Source organism: Saccostrea cucullata, unplaced genomic scaffold, assembly GCF_032062105.1.
Source record: "Saccostrea cucullata isolate Sc308-1 unplaced genomic scaffold, CSIRO_AGI_Scuc_v1 ctg14185, whole genome shotgun sequence".
NCBI lineage: Eukaryota > Metazoa > Mollusca > Bivalvia > Ostreida > Ostreidae > Saccostrea > Saccostrea cuccullata.
In genome coordinates, this window is record NW_026919185.1 from 1 (window position 1) to 15,329 (window position 15,329).

The 15,329-nt window shown below is 33.8% G+C and overlaps 2 protein-coding genes across 2 annotated transcripts; both read right to left on the reverse strand.

Moving 5' to 3' along the window:
- Positions 1-2,564: 2,564 nt before the first annotated feature.
- On the reverse strand, positions 2,565-3,229 carry LOC134281741 (50 kDa spicule matrix protein-like). The gene is made up of 3 exons (XM_062764175.1): positions 2,916-3,229; positions 2,759-2,809; positions 2,565-2,711 (listed from the first exon to the last, which is right to left on the reverse strand). Exons 1-3 carry the CDS (start codon positions 3,227-3,229, stop codon positions 2,576-2,578), a joined length of 501 nt encoding a protein of 166 aa, XP_062620159.1. The 3' UTR covers positions 2,565-2,575.
- A 3,781-nt stretch (positions 3,230-7,010) lies between these two features.
- On the reverse strand, positions 7,011-7,813 carry LOC134281751 (uncharacterized). Its single transcript, XM_062764187.1, has 3 exons — positions 7,488-7,813; positions 7,348-7,395; positions 7,011-7,044 (listed from the first exon to the last, which is right to left on the reverse strand). The coding sequence occupies exons 1-3, from the start codon at positions 7,811-7,813 to the stop codon at positions 7,011-7,013; spliced, it is 408 nt and encodes a 135-aa protein (XP_062620171.1).
- Positions 7,814-15,329: the final 7,516 nt, after the last annotated feature.

Here is a 15,329-nt window from a genome sequence, read left to right on the forward strand (position 1 = left end):
CTGAACCAGAAAAGCTGAAACTTATGTGGAAGCTTTCCCAAGCTAGTGTAAATTCTAAATTGTTAAAATCATGACCCTCGGGGGTAGGGCGGGCCACTTGGGGAATCTAAGTTTTACATTGAAATATATAGGAAAAATCTATTTAAAAAGTTTTTTAAGAACCAGGGGGCCCAGAAAAGCGAAATTTATTTTGAAGCATCCTAAGGTAGTGTAGGTTCTAAATTTTAAAATTCATGCCCCCGGGGGGTGGGGCGGGCCCACAATGGGGAATTCAATTTTACATTGAAATAAATAGGAAAAAAATTTTTAAAATTTTCAATTCAAAAACCATTGGGCCAGAAAAGCTAAAACTAAAAGACTTATATGGAAGCATCCTGGGGTGCTGTAGATTCTAAATTGAAAAAACCAACCCCGGGAGTGGGACAGGGCCGCAATAGGGTATAATTGTACATTAAATTTAAGTAAAATTTTTTAAAAATTTTCTCCCAAGAACCATTGGGCTAAAAAAGCTGGGTTTTGGAATATCCTGGAATATAGTGAGTTTTAAATTGTCTAAACCGACCCTTGGGTTGTGGGGGTAACAATAGGATTACAATGGGGGGGGGGGGGGGATTGGTAATTATAAGGTAAGGGCCCAAATTTAATGGTAGCAGTGGCCCAGGGGGCCCTTTTTTTCCAAAAAAAAGTTTTTAATGTTTCGGGGGGGCCAAGTTTTTTAATATATATTTTTCATGATATTAAAAGTAAAAACCAAATTGACATTGCAATGCCGGGGATTGGTAACATGTTCTTTTAAATAACGTGTTGACTCACTTGGCCCCATGCATGTGCCAGATCTTACGTTATGGTTTTTTTTTCTTTACCATAACGCTACAGATTCCCTAATGAAAAAAGGTTCAATTTACGGCGCAATTTTTTTTGCGCATTTTTGGGGAGCATTTCTCTACTTTCTATAGCATTGTCAGTCAATAACCTTTCACTCCCTAATTCTAGACACATATTCTGTACCAATTGTATATCTACCTCCCAACCATTTATAGTTGTCTCTACAGGCAATAAACTTGCTTGAAGTGAATTTTCAGAAATCTAAGAAATAATCACTTGTAGAGACGACTATAATGGGTTGGGAGATAGATAAAATATACAGATTAGTTAAATTTGGGTAGATTTAAGGATGAAAGGTATTTAATTTCTGATTGGAAAGTGGAAATTTTTCCCCCCAAAAGTAAAAAAAAATTTACCTAAATTGCCTTTTTGCATTACGGGATTTAGGTTCATGGTCAAAGACAAATATATAAAACCATAACGCTACAGATCTGCATGCAGCTACCATCATCAGAGAAATTTAAAAAAAATATTTTTCTTTCACCCCTAAAGCGGGGGAACCCAAAGTTGTTTTTTAACCCAACCTCCACATTTTTAAAAAGAATCATATACACAAATACCAGTATTGTTCTTCAGAATATTTATTTATACAAAATACACAAAATAAAAATTCAACATTGCAACTATAAAGTAAAAGCATATAAAGATTCATTACAACTGATAAAAATTTTTATTACAAAAAAAAAACACAAAAAATACAGCTTTTGTTGAGAAGTGATCTGTTTTTACTTTCACACTTTATACTGATATGTGACATTTAATTAATAATTTCATGTGATATTTAGTTTAAATTTCCTTATAAAAACCCCACAATAATCCATCTTTTTTTTCAACTAACCAAATACATTAAGGTAAGACCCTCCCTTTTACAAAGAAGTAACAAGAGTAAAACAAATAAAATACCCAAAGTACATAACTCCTGGTCAATCGGGTTTAACAAAATCCTGATACTAGTAATGAATTCTAATTAGCAATCCAGAAAGCAAACCTTTGGACTTTTTGGTTTTTTTTAAAGGGAACTGCTGGGTTTTTTTTCTAAAGTAGTCCCTGGTACTGTTTTCTGGGACTATTGACTCCTTTTTCTAGGAAAGTCACTGGAAATTTTTTCTGGGACTATTGAGTTTTTTTCTAGTGAATTGTGGACTGTTTTGTGTAACTGCTGGGTTTTCTTCTGAGTAGTCTCTGGGACTGTTTTTGGGTAGTCCCGGGGAATGTTTTCAGGACTGTTGGGTTTGCTTTCTAAAGACTAGTCCTTGAGACTTTTCCCAGTTTGATAAGGTCACAATAATTATAATTCATAATACATGTATGACATACATGTATATATTTACATGTATATAACTGCAATTGCATTGATTAAATCATGCAGTAATAAAACATTAAATGAAGAAATGTATAATATTTTAAATATCCTATCATATTTTAACAATTACACAAATGAAAACTTGAAAATTTGAGATTTATATTAATACATCAAAAAATTAGCGTGTTTTTCCCATGCTACATGTGTGTGATACATGGTATGACTGTATGTTAACATGTTTGGTGAATAAATGAAAAAAACAAAAAAAAAAAAACCATGCCCAGTGATTAAAATTGAAGTATAATAATTAAACAACAGTATTTTGAAATAGAACTTAATGAGTGTAATGGAAACCATTTTTCAAAGTTAAGTTGGATTAGAATTTCTTCAAGAGAATGGTAAGTTAGGCCTTGGGCCACTTCCTGGAAAATACCTAGCCCTGCCAGAGACTGGAGGTTGTATTTTTGGTAGGCCCCCTCCTCCTGCCATTCCTGGTAACTGCATACCACCCAATCCTGACATACCACTGCCACCCAATCCTGGCATACCACTACCCCCCAATCCTGGATTCCACTACCACCTAATCCTGGCATCCTGGCTCCACCCAATCCTGACATACCACTACCACCCAATCCTGGCATACCACTGCCACCCAATCCTGGCATCCACTGCCCCTTTCCTGGCATCCTGGCTCCCCCTCCTCATACCACTGCCACCTTTGGCATACCCACTGCCTAATCCTGGCATCCTTGCTCCACCCAATCCTGGCATACCACTACCACCCAATCCTGACATACCACTACCACCCAATCCTGGCATACCACTACCACCTAATCCAGGCATCCTGGCTCCACCCAATCCTGGCATCCTGGCTCCACCTAGCCCTGGCAACCACTGCCACCTAGTCCTGGCATACCACCTCCTAACATTCCTGGGGATACCCCCCCCACCTCCAAGCATCCCATGCCCCATCTGCTGATGATGCCTCTCCTGCCTTCTGGCATCATGATCTAGATTTTCCTTCGGGACTCCAAATTTCATCCTGTTAGTAAAATGAATGCAAAGAATTTAAGTCTTTTAAGCAGACTTGAACTGTTCTAAAAATGGGAAAAATACGTAGCAATGTATTTCACAGTGCACCGGGAATTTTCATAACAGGCAGGGAAAGGGGGGGGGGGGGGGGTCTGGGGGCTGCATTATAGGCACTGGTTGGGGGGGGGCAAACCCCCCCCCTGAAAACTGATGAAATACTCAACAAAAAAGGGGTTTTAAAAATAGGTATTTTTTCCTTGATTTTAGGATACATGTAGGACAAACAAAATTTGAAAAAAAAAAAAAAAGGGGGGAAGGGCATCCCAAGTGCAAGCCCGGGATTCCCTTTTTTCAGAGCAAGTTTGTTAAAGAGCACATAAAGTCATGTGATAATGGCTTAAATTTCCCCCAGGCTTCAGGTTCTGAATAGTTGGCCCTGGCTACGTTCCTCACATCTCTTGAGTGACTACACCCCCTCTAATTCCCCCTTTTAATTTCCTGTTATATACTGTGAAATAGCAAAGAATCCCATTACTTATGATGATACTAATGTAAAAATGCACCATTTATTTTAGAAAACATAACGTTATTAATTTCATTGCTGTTAAAAATCATTTTAATAGACTTGCACCATAATAAAAAATGATTTTGATGTCTTCAACCAACTCCTCAAAATCACCTATATCCAATCATATTTTCCAGTCATTTAAATTTTATTTATTTTAGTTGATTTATTTTTTAGTTTATTTATTTCATTGTAATAATAAAAAATGGAAAATTAGTGAAAATCAAACTTACATGGTGAAGAACAGTTCTTGTCACCCCTTTTAAAATTAAAATCCACCCCACACCTGGGATGTTCTGCATTAAACTTCTAAAGTCCAAAAATTTGGGTTTTGTTATCAAAGAAAGTTGAGAGAATATCCACTTTACATTATATAATTAGCATTAAATATCACATACTTGAAATAGAAAAGCACTATATTCTAAATTAAAAAGCTAAAAAATGTAACAAACCTCACTAGCATCTCCGACAGGGATAAAGAAAAGCTTCATATGGTTTTGTTTTAAAATGGACTGCATTAACTCAACCATCTGTGACAGCTCCTGTAAGGAAAAAAAAACATACAAATGTACAAATGTAAAAAGTCATGTTTTTTCTGGTTATTTACACTTTTTATTAAACACAGTAAATACAATGCTTACATTAAGAAGAACATCACATGACAATTTACAGCTCAAATGTTTTAATACCTCCAGAAGCATTATACTTTGCTTCATTACCCACCCACCCCCTTTCAAATATAAAAAATTGTTTTCATAGAAGAATGAAGTGGGGATCTTCATTTCTCTTTTAGCACTTAACTCTTCTTTTTTCTTCAAGTTATTGGGAACAGGCTTCTTAAGTGTTCTATTTATAGTAACCATGGCAACACCGTTCATCAAAATCAAAACCATTCATAAATTAAGTATCTTAAGTGTACATAGTCTACTTTTTACCAAGACAAAACTGTAAATACGTTTTAAAGGAATTTTCAGAAATTTCTATTTTTAGTAACTTCAACACTGTTATCAAATCAAAAACCAGTGCACTAAATTATGTATCTTATTGTATATGAGCTATTTGTGGATATTGATATAGCCCAAAAACTGTAAAAAGGGAGACTTTTTAAAAAAATTTAAAACAATGGGCAGCATAGACAAGAACAGTAATAAAGCACATTTTTCCTGCAAGCTTTCGGGTTTTCTGACCAGAAGAGCTTAAAACAAACAACAAATCATTATAATAGCCCACCTGTGATTGATCCCCTGCTCCTGTCCCCATTGAACTGTTCCCACTTGAAAATTGCCATTTGATAGCAACGGGTTTGTGGCCTGATAGAGTGATTACCAATTAACATCTCAAAGGCTAAAACACAAAATTGACAGTAGGGATTTATCAATATACATGTTAAAAAAACCCCAAGAAAAGACAGAGAGGTCCATCACTTTAATTGATTGTTGCTTTAATTATAATTGGTATAACAATGATGATACATTATAATTTACTCATTAAAAAAATAGCTAATTTATTAATTCCAAAATATATTGGAAATTTATATAAATGTAAAGTGAAATAAAATTCCTTGCCTTTATTTTTATACTGCTGAAATCTTGAAAAATCTCTTATAACTATCCATTTGCAAATTATTATTTAATTGAATTTTTTGTTGAAGAGCCAATTTACAGATTTTTAAAAAAAATTTATTTGAGCTTCATGAAATAATTTCTTACCCCTTTCAGTTGCCCCCATAACCAGAAGGAGGGCTATAATGAGATTTTCCCCCATTAAATTTGGTTAAAAAAAATATACTTTTTTTTTTTATCCTAAATAAAAACCATTAAATTACCTGTTTGCTTGTCCATTTTTACTATCGATTATAGAAAATCTTAGGTCAAAAGAATTAAATTTTAATCACTCTACACTTCATTAAAACTTTTGATTATAATCAGTTTTTAAAAAGAAACCCAATATATATTTGTTACCAATTATCAAAAAAGGAAAAAAAAGAGATAATGAAGACCTAATTTAAAGTAAGGACCTAAAATAATGCACTGGTAATTTGTTCCTCAAACACTGATATTCTTTTTAAGGTCTTTAACCCTTTAGGCTGACTGCCACCACAAGTGATCAATGCTACATTTTCTTCCAGTCCAAAGTCCATTGAGTTATCTTCCAGTCCTTAGGGAGGATATATTTTCACAAAAGATATTATTTTTCATCAAGATTCTGATATTTGTAATGAGGTGAAAAATATACAGGAACAACAAATTTAACATACCTTCCAAAAAACCTTTCTATGAACCCAGCTTGTTCAAAACTTTTCCATAATTGAGGGGAAATTTCAAGGATGATCAATGTGTTCAGACCCTGACCCACAGAGTCTGTACACTCATTTGGGTGTAAAAGAAAAACAATTATATATTTTAAGAAAAAACCTCAGATAAAACATGCATAGCATAAATGATTTACAGTTGAACTTCCGTATCTGAAATTCGATTCAAACACCATGGATCTGTCGAAGTGATTTGGAAGTCCCAACCACATATTCTTTAAGTTTTTCCTTTGATATTTGAATCCTCTGAGATTTTTCCCCGTCCCCTTGGGTTAGAAACAAAATTTGACTGTATATGTACTGGGACATTCAAAATCATGACCATCTTACATAAACATACACCATTCACAGTGATTCAATCCCCTAATCTTTTTAATTTGTGAGGGCCAATTTTTTTCAAAAGAATTAATGGTTCACCTTGGGACCTAAATTTAAAAGCTTTAAATTTATATTTACAAACACTGAATAAAAAGTTAAATGGACAGAGTTATTGTGAAAATGTAAATTTGGGGTAAAGGGGCACCTATGAACCGGGCCTGGGCACTACAAATGATGTTTTCATAACACTTTGTATTCACTTTGTCTACCAATAGAGAGAAATCCAGATAAAGTGTTTTTAAAGGGGGAGAAAATAAATGGTATAATTTTTACTCATAAATTTTGCAAGTAAGTAAATCAAATCAAAAACAGGGAAAAAATGTGGACCCCCGAAACTAGTGGTAAAAAAAGGTGTCTTGGAGGAGAAACCACTGGCACATTTACTGTGTGCCCTTATGTATAAGCAGCTAAACAAAGATAAATCAAATTTGGCATTAAAGCAATTTCCTCAAAGATATGAATCATGTCAGACAAATTACAACTCAATCATTGGTTGTATATTCAAACAAGGTCATTATAAGGCCCAAGTGTTTAAATCACTGTAACTTCAACTTATTTGTCAGTGGCTTTCTGGATATAAAAATTGATTTTACTTATACTTAAATTGTGTATAAAATCACTTGGGAGACATAAAAAAATTTTTGGGGATTTGGAATTTCCAGACATAAATAAGGGAAATAAACAATGGAAAAGTTGGAAAAGTCATATTGCAAATCAAACAGTAAGATTTTATTACCCTTATTTTTTATAGTCAGTAAAACATCCAATATGAAGATGTGGCAGACTGCCAATTATTTTCAGTTCATGGATATATTAAACCGGTAATTAAAACCTCATGAATTCACATGGATATTCTGTAGAAAAAAAACATACCTCGGTTCCCCTTTCTTCCCTGATTTGCTGAATATAGTCTTGTCCATCCTAGAATAATAATTACACATTAAACAAGTTAAAAAAATATTAAAACTTTCTGAAACTGATTTAAATGTATTTCCAGATAAAAAATTCCAAACCTTGTTCCCATTCCTCTTCCCATTCTTGGCATTCCACTCATTGCAGTATTTCCACCCATTCCAGGAAGACCTCCCATTCCTGGGAGACCACCCATTCCAGGGCTACCACCCATTCCAGGCAGACCACCCATTCTAGGGTTACCACCCATTCCAGAAAGACCACCCATTCCAGGGAGACTGCCCATTCTAGGGCTACCACCCATTCCAGGGCTACCACCCATTCCAGGGATACCACCCATTCCTGGGAGACCACCCATTCTAGGACGACCGCCTGTTCCAAGTTGCCACCCATTCCCCGGGGGAACTAATCCAGACTGACCACTCATCCTTTAGCCCACCCACTCCAGGAACTTTAGCCAGTATTTGCATTTTTTGCTTCCAGCTATAATAAATCACAGTAAACATTAAAAGGAAATATTAGAGAAAAATATTCAATTCAGTCCAAAACAAATGCAAAAAAGGTTTAGTCTGAATTAATCTTGTATCCATAAAAACCCACTGGGAAAAATAATCAAAGAAATAAGACTTTTGATGTGTTACCAGAAAGCTTTTTAAAGGTTTTTTTAAAAGATAACTGGCATCCTCTTACCTCCTCCTGTTTTATTTAATGAGTTAGCATCTATGTGATTACTCCCACTGTCTGTTGCCGATGTACTCACTACCCAGTTTGTCCTGATGCCTGGGATTGACCTTGAGTACCTATGAGGAGGTTGATGTTAACACGCCACCTTGCATTCCTGGTCTCCTCATTTAGGGTATTTATACAATTAGATGTTGGGAATTTTTATCTTTATATTGGGAAACCATTGACTTTGGAATTCTAGTTTGAGTATCTGGTGACTTTCTATGGAGGAAATACCCTCCTTGAAATTGGGGGTGAAATTTAAAGGGGAAATGTTTCTTCTTCTTCTTCTTGGTTGGTTTTTTGAAAGGATATGGAGTGCTGATCCAGCACCACTCCCATTCATTGTAGGTGCTCCACCTGATTCCCCTTTCATTATGGGGGATATTCCACCTCCAAGTCCATGACCATTCATCATGCCTCCACCTTGGGACATGGCTGATTGAGGTATATCCCCCCCCCACCTCCTCCCATTATGGAACCTCCCCCCCCACCTAAAAAGACCCATTCCTCCCCCCCCCCCATCCCCGCCATTCCTCCCAAAAATCCTCCAATACCAAAAGGGTTACCAAAGAAAAATGTCAATTAAGTCTTCAGTGTTATTGGTGTTGATCAATCTATCCATCCATAAGCTTTTCATTTTTGCAGATGACACTGGTATGCATGTACACCGTGACATGAATATAAAGATTGTATCATACCTCCTCCTTGTTGAGTGGGTTCCATTGCAGAGGCGGGGATACCAGCACTTTCTAAAAACTTCCTAACATTACTCCCATCCTCCCCTTGACCTTGACAAAAATAAATTTCGTGGAAAAAAACATAACTTGAAACAAACTGTACCATGAAATCACACAGGAACGATTAATTTGCATACATACCTGATTGCAGAAGAGCTTCAAAGTTTTCTTTTGCTTCTCCTTGTCCAAGAATATCACTCAACGAATTTTCGCCGAACAGTGCCGACGTATCGAAATTGATATCAACATTTGCTGGTTGGGGTCCCCTTCTAGAAGCTTGCTCGCCAGTGTTTTCCTGATTAGTTGTATTTTCTGTCCCGTTTGTATTTGAAACTCCTGTATTTTGAAACGTCCCATTTTGTGTTATATTTGAAAAATTATTTCTTCCGGGATTCGCCATGCCTTAATCTCACGTGTAAGTCCAAACTTAATATATTTATATTATCAAGTTCGCTGGAAATTTCTTTCATGAAATATACACATTCCACATCCTTTTTAAGACGATTTAGACTACTGCAATAATGGAGGCTGCTTTTTTTTTTTGACCAGTCTATAAGAAGTAGACCTATTAAAAAAAAAAATCAATTCATTATGGACTAAAAGACTGAAAATTTGCACTGAACTTCAGTAAAATATTTAAGCTAAATAAAAGAAAGGAGGAAAATCCCCCAATAATTTCGGTTTATCGACTAAAAATATTTATCATTGAACTTCTACGCTAAGAATAGTTTTAATATTAAAAAAAAAAAACTCGCTTAAAATACAATACAAAATTCTATGACATATTTAAAAAGGAAGAAAATCCAATAGCTAAAAAAGAACATTTTCAAATTTCATTCTGTACAAACTTTAAAAAAGGGGGATTGATTTTCATTTTTGTATAAATATATAATGGTCTAAATGCCATTAAAAACCAAATATAAAACGCAATGAAAAAGTTTAACAGAAACTGTACAGATTGGACAAAAAATACACTTTAAAAGGGATTGACACAGATTTGAAGTTATTATTTTCTTTAATTTACCACTTATATATTTTAATAGCATTTCAAACAAAAATTAATTAAAAATCTTAATTTTTTGGCGGGTTTGATTGACCCCTTGCTCTTTCACAAATTAATTCTATTCTTAATCCCTAGGAAAAGTGGCAATCTCGTTGTGTATAAATGAAAAATATCAATACTATAATCCAGAAAATTGATAGAATGTTCGTAAGCAAAACAAACACACAACATATTTATCCGTGCAGTTGTGGAACAACTGTGACGATTGAACGCACCCGGGGAATTGTAAACATCAATAATAACAGAACTGTGCCCCGTTTACAAAAACTTTATTAACACAGTGTGCTCATTTGTAAAATCTGTACGCAACTCTTAGTTCGGAATGACATATTGGAAGGAGTTTTTCTTTCTAACATTTCTACTCTAAAAAATTAATTTTTTGGATAAAAGTTTTAATGATTTCTCATTAATACACAACAAGATTGCAACTTTTCCTAAGGATTAAGAATAAGGTTAAAATTTGGGAAAGTGCAAGGATGTGTCAATCAAACCCGCCAAAAAATTGGAAGTTTTGATAACTTTTAAATGAAATAAGATTTTTAATTAATTTTTGTGTGAAATGCTATTAAAATATGTAAAGCGTAATATTATAGAGAAAATATTGACTTCAAATCTGTGTCCAAGTACCTTTAGACTTAGCAAATCTATAAAGGAATAAAGAAAATGTCATTAAAAGTTATCTCTCTTATCAGAATATCGATGAACCTAACACATACGATGTGTCCTAAAAGACTAAAATAAATGATGATGTTTGATCGAAATCAGCTATGTTAAAATATTTCTACTGGAGATTTAATTATCAACACAAACTGAAGTCTGCAGATAGTGGCTCATTACATGATCTTCATATAAATACCGGAATTTTCTATTTTTTAAACAAATTAATAAAATAAAGTAAATTAATTAAATGATTTCTATTAATAAGAAGTGTACTGGATTGTTTTTATCTGAAACCAGTTTACAAAAATAGTCCATATAATATTCTTTTTTAGATAAGATTTTTAATACCAATTAAGGGCCCATCAGGGCATACAAAAAAGAGAAAAACATACAAAAAATTCAAAATTGATAGCAGCAACATGAGATATTAAAAAAAAGAAACAACAAAAAAAGATAAAATGATAACAGATTTTGGGGATTACAACATATATAAATGACATACTGTACATATAAGGTTTTTTTTTTTTACTAGAGTATAAGCATTATTCTTTTGCATTTATTTGGTTCTTTTTTTGAACATTGCATGATTTTTATTTCTTTTTTTAAAAATATTGGTTAAAAAAATTACCCAGCTTGATTAGCAACTTATCATTTTCATTAATCCATGAATTTTTTTCTTAATTTGTTCGACTACAGAAATTTTTATTACTTTTAACAATAATCTCAAAAAGCCATGTCTGTCATGTTTATATAAATACTTATGTGAATTGTAAACCCTCGCTAAGCATGTCTTTTTACAAGTACAATGTACAAAACTTCCACTTAAAATTCCGGTTTCCCCTCCATTAAACTGTTTAATTTAACTGAAAACTCATTTTCTTAATTTCCTTTATTGATATCAGGGGTTTTCAAATCTCCAAACAGATAACGAGCAGTAGGGAAAAAAACTAAAAATATTAGCAGATCAAACCAAAAAAAAAAAAAAGCCGGAAACATCGATAATTTACATGAAGGTGTTAGGGGTAAAACTTCTGTAGTTAATCATAACAAATTTGGATATGCTATCATTATAAAGCTAATCAATATTTTTCAAACTACCTTATAGAGATGAAAATTCCCTACAAGTTCTATCCCTTATTGCTTCTTTGGAAACCAAGAATAATTTTAAAAAAGAAAAAGATATTCTAAGTCGGCTAGTAAAACGTTTAGCTTTGTAAACGTTTTTTATAAAACCATTTCATTCCATCATATAAAAATGATTAAAACAAAGAGTTTAAAGCGTTCTTCCTTGGCAATTCATCCGGAGTTTCTTTTAGATCTTACTTTTCACAACAGAAAGTAGTGAGTACAACAATATATATAAAAGTGCGGGGTTTAACATCGATTAGTACTGCAACATATGTCTGTATCAATTGATGAAAAGATCGAGCAATTTCATTTTTTTCCTCGCCTCTATTTTTAGCTTGTGATTATTATTTTTTTATTAAATATATACAATTTATTTGATTCCTTGTTCCTTCCCGTTGTAATCTAAGCAAGACAATGTTTTATCTAAAGTTTAAAATAACAAAAGAACCATGGGTCACATTGCTCACCTGATCACATTGACTTAGAAAAAGCACAAATCATGTCAGTACTGAAAAGTTTACGGGAGGGGGGGGGGGCTTAAATTTACATTTCCCCCAAGATGCTTCCATATCATTATTTACTAAACATGGCTTAGCTATTCTCCAGCGGAAGAATTTAAAAGATTTCCCCCTATATATTTTAAAGTAAAAAATTTGATCGCTCAATGTGGCCGCACTCTACAAAACCTTAATTTGAACAAATCTGATTCTACATTACCTGAGCATACTTCCATAATAATATGACTAATCATGATTTTTCTGTTTTGGGAAGAATGTTCTTAACAACATTTCAAATATATTCCTAATTTGCTATGTAAAACTTCAAATCTAGATAGAAGCATGCACAAGGTCCACTGTATATAAATTTGTAAATCCTCATAAAATCGAAAGTAGGGATTAAAATTTTCAAGTTAAAACGACCTCTTTTTTAATTAATGACTTTCTCTGGTTTACTTTCTGAATTTCAATTTCTCTATTGTTGGTCTATGTGCCCATACATTAGCCATTAGAAATAGGGAAATCGTTTATATTGTAATTGAAAGGTTCACCCCCCCCCTTGATTTATCTAAAGACAGCAGCACGTCATTGTCTGGTTTGTGCAGCGGTAGTAAAATACATGGCTACACTTTGTTCTTTTAATTAAGTTATAAAATCTAAGTGCTGTATGAAAAAATATAAATATAAGGCTCAATATGTTTACAACTATTAACGATAACTTAGTAAAATATTTATAAATAGCATATACTTATCTGGAATTTTTTTTAAATAATTGTCAAATGAATGAAAGCTCGTGAAGTGTATTTTGAACATTAAAATCAATTAATTAAAGCTGATACATGACACGGTAGAAATTAAATTCTTTACCTTTCAGGTTTGATGTATAAATTACCCACGAACAACATTACATGAACAACAACACTGAGGAAATCCCCACTAGTGGACTAACAAAACGAAAGTAAAATCTATCGATATAAAAATAGAAAATTTCCTCAGTACAGGCACTTATTCATTTTTTGTTTACTTTGATGGAATCAATTGAAAATATTCAGAAGTTTTTCGTTTTATTTTTAATATTGAAACTTCCAAAGAAAACTTTTAATCTGGGGGTTGGGAATTTGGAAATGGGGATGGGGTGGATTAAAATAATGAAAGTTACCGCCTCTTTCTCCCTCCCTCTCTCTCTCTCTCTCTCTCTCTCTCTCTCAAAAATCCTTCGGATAAAGTTCAAATGAAAATTTATGGAATCAAATAAAAAAATAAATTACAATACAAATAAGAAATACAATGTAATACAATACGAATGGAAAATCTAGAATACAAACAAAAGATCAAATAATTCAAAAGAAAAAAAAAAAACATTTGCCATCCAAAAATTAAGATTGGTGAAGATGGGCCTGCTATTCAAAGTGTTGAAACACTCGTTTAGGAATAAAATTTCAACAGGATGGTATTTATGGAAATCCCACTTATTGATATTGTCATCCGGTGTGATGAATTGGGATCTCTTACGAATGTTAAAGTACACACTTCAGGGATGCTTAAATAAATATTTGTTTTATTCGTCCTGTTCTTGAATACTTAGACATTGTATGGGATAATTTTACTTAAATAGAAGTTCAAAATTACTCGAATATGTTCAAATTGCAGCTGAACGAATAATAACGGACAAGAGAATTCATCAAGAACAAAGCTTTATGAAGATCCTGCCTGGGATACACTCCGAAACATACAAAAACTTGTGTTATTTTATAAAAAGAGTGTATGGATTAGCTCCCCAGTATTTGGAAACTTTATTACAGCAATGCATTTTACCACATAATTCTTATCCCCTAAGGAATCGAGACAATCTTACATTTCTTATCAAAGATGAAATAACCTTAAAAGCAGGGATTACTAGTTGAATTGTTGTATCAAACAACAGAATAAAATGTAATGAGTGATTAATATTTTATTTGGCTGAATGGGCCACGGCCGCTTAAATGAAGGAGCAGAGGCATCAATATACTGTCTTTTGTAATGGCACCCTTAGAAAAAATGTGAACCCTGCATGGGCACAGATGTCTACGGAAGCCCGTTGGTGCCACGTACGAAAAATATTTTATTTCGCGGGATATATGGCTGCCGCCAAAAAATTTATATGGCGGCCGCTACATAATATCTGGTGTTAGTTTTAGGTGAGACCGGATTATCTCGTCACCTATATTCTTGTGTTTGCTGTAAGCTATGATTGGTTGAGAATTAAATAAAGTTTTGCATTCTGGATTTCTAAGAATATTTAAGAATTCGTTTTTTATCATTAACTTTTTTATCATCCATCTTCTTAACCCAATAAAGATACAATAACATTCACCTTTTGCAAAATCATTTATGTGGCGGCCGCCAGATATATGTGGCAGCCGCCAAATAATAAGTGGCTGCCGCCAGATAAATTATGAGGCGGTCGCCAAATAAAAAGTGGCGGCCGCCAGATAAAATATTTTTCGTACGTGCACCAACAGGCTTCCGTAGATGTCCATACTTAAAAACATTTGTTAAAATGTTGAAAAAAAGCTAGAGTTCAATGAGCCTACTGGTAAGCCCAATTTACGCATGCCTGGCGTGAACTGCTGGTATGTAAGGTTGCTGCAATCAAGCGGCCATGACGAGGGGTTCCTTGTAATGATGCAGCTGGCTTAAAAAATCGATCTGAAACGAAAAAAAAATACTCTACGGAAAAAAGGAAAAGAAGAGACGAAAAACTTGGAACAAATCTTCGGAGAAACTAAACAAATGTGAACTACATGCGGCCAATTTATATTGAAATTAACACGCAATTCTAAAAAAACCCAGTCGACCCTTGTTTGATAGGGATGGGAGGGTGGGTAAAAGTTTCAACGCAGACTGATGACGAATAAGTGCCGTGACGTCAGAGTTCCCTTGCTAGGTGCTACTAATATCCCCAAACTATAAATGGAACTGTTAAACACAGTATAAATTGCCCAATGAACCCGATGTATTTTTGACCAGACCAGACAGCAATTATTTATTTCACTTTGATAAATAGATTAAACCTTTAGTGGTTGAATCCCATTATCAAAATAAAAAACCTTAAAGCTCTCCAGCTCTCCAGTTTTTTGGGAAAAATTTTTT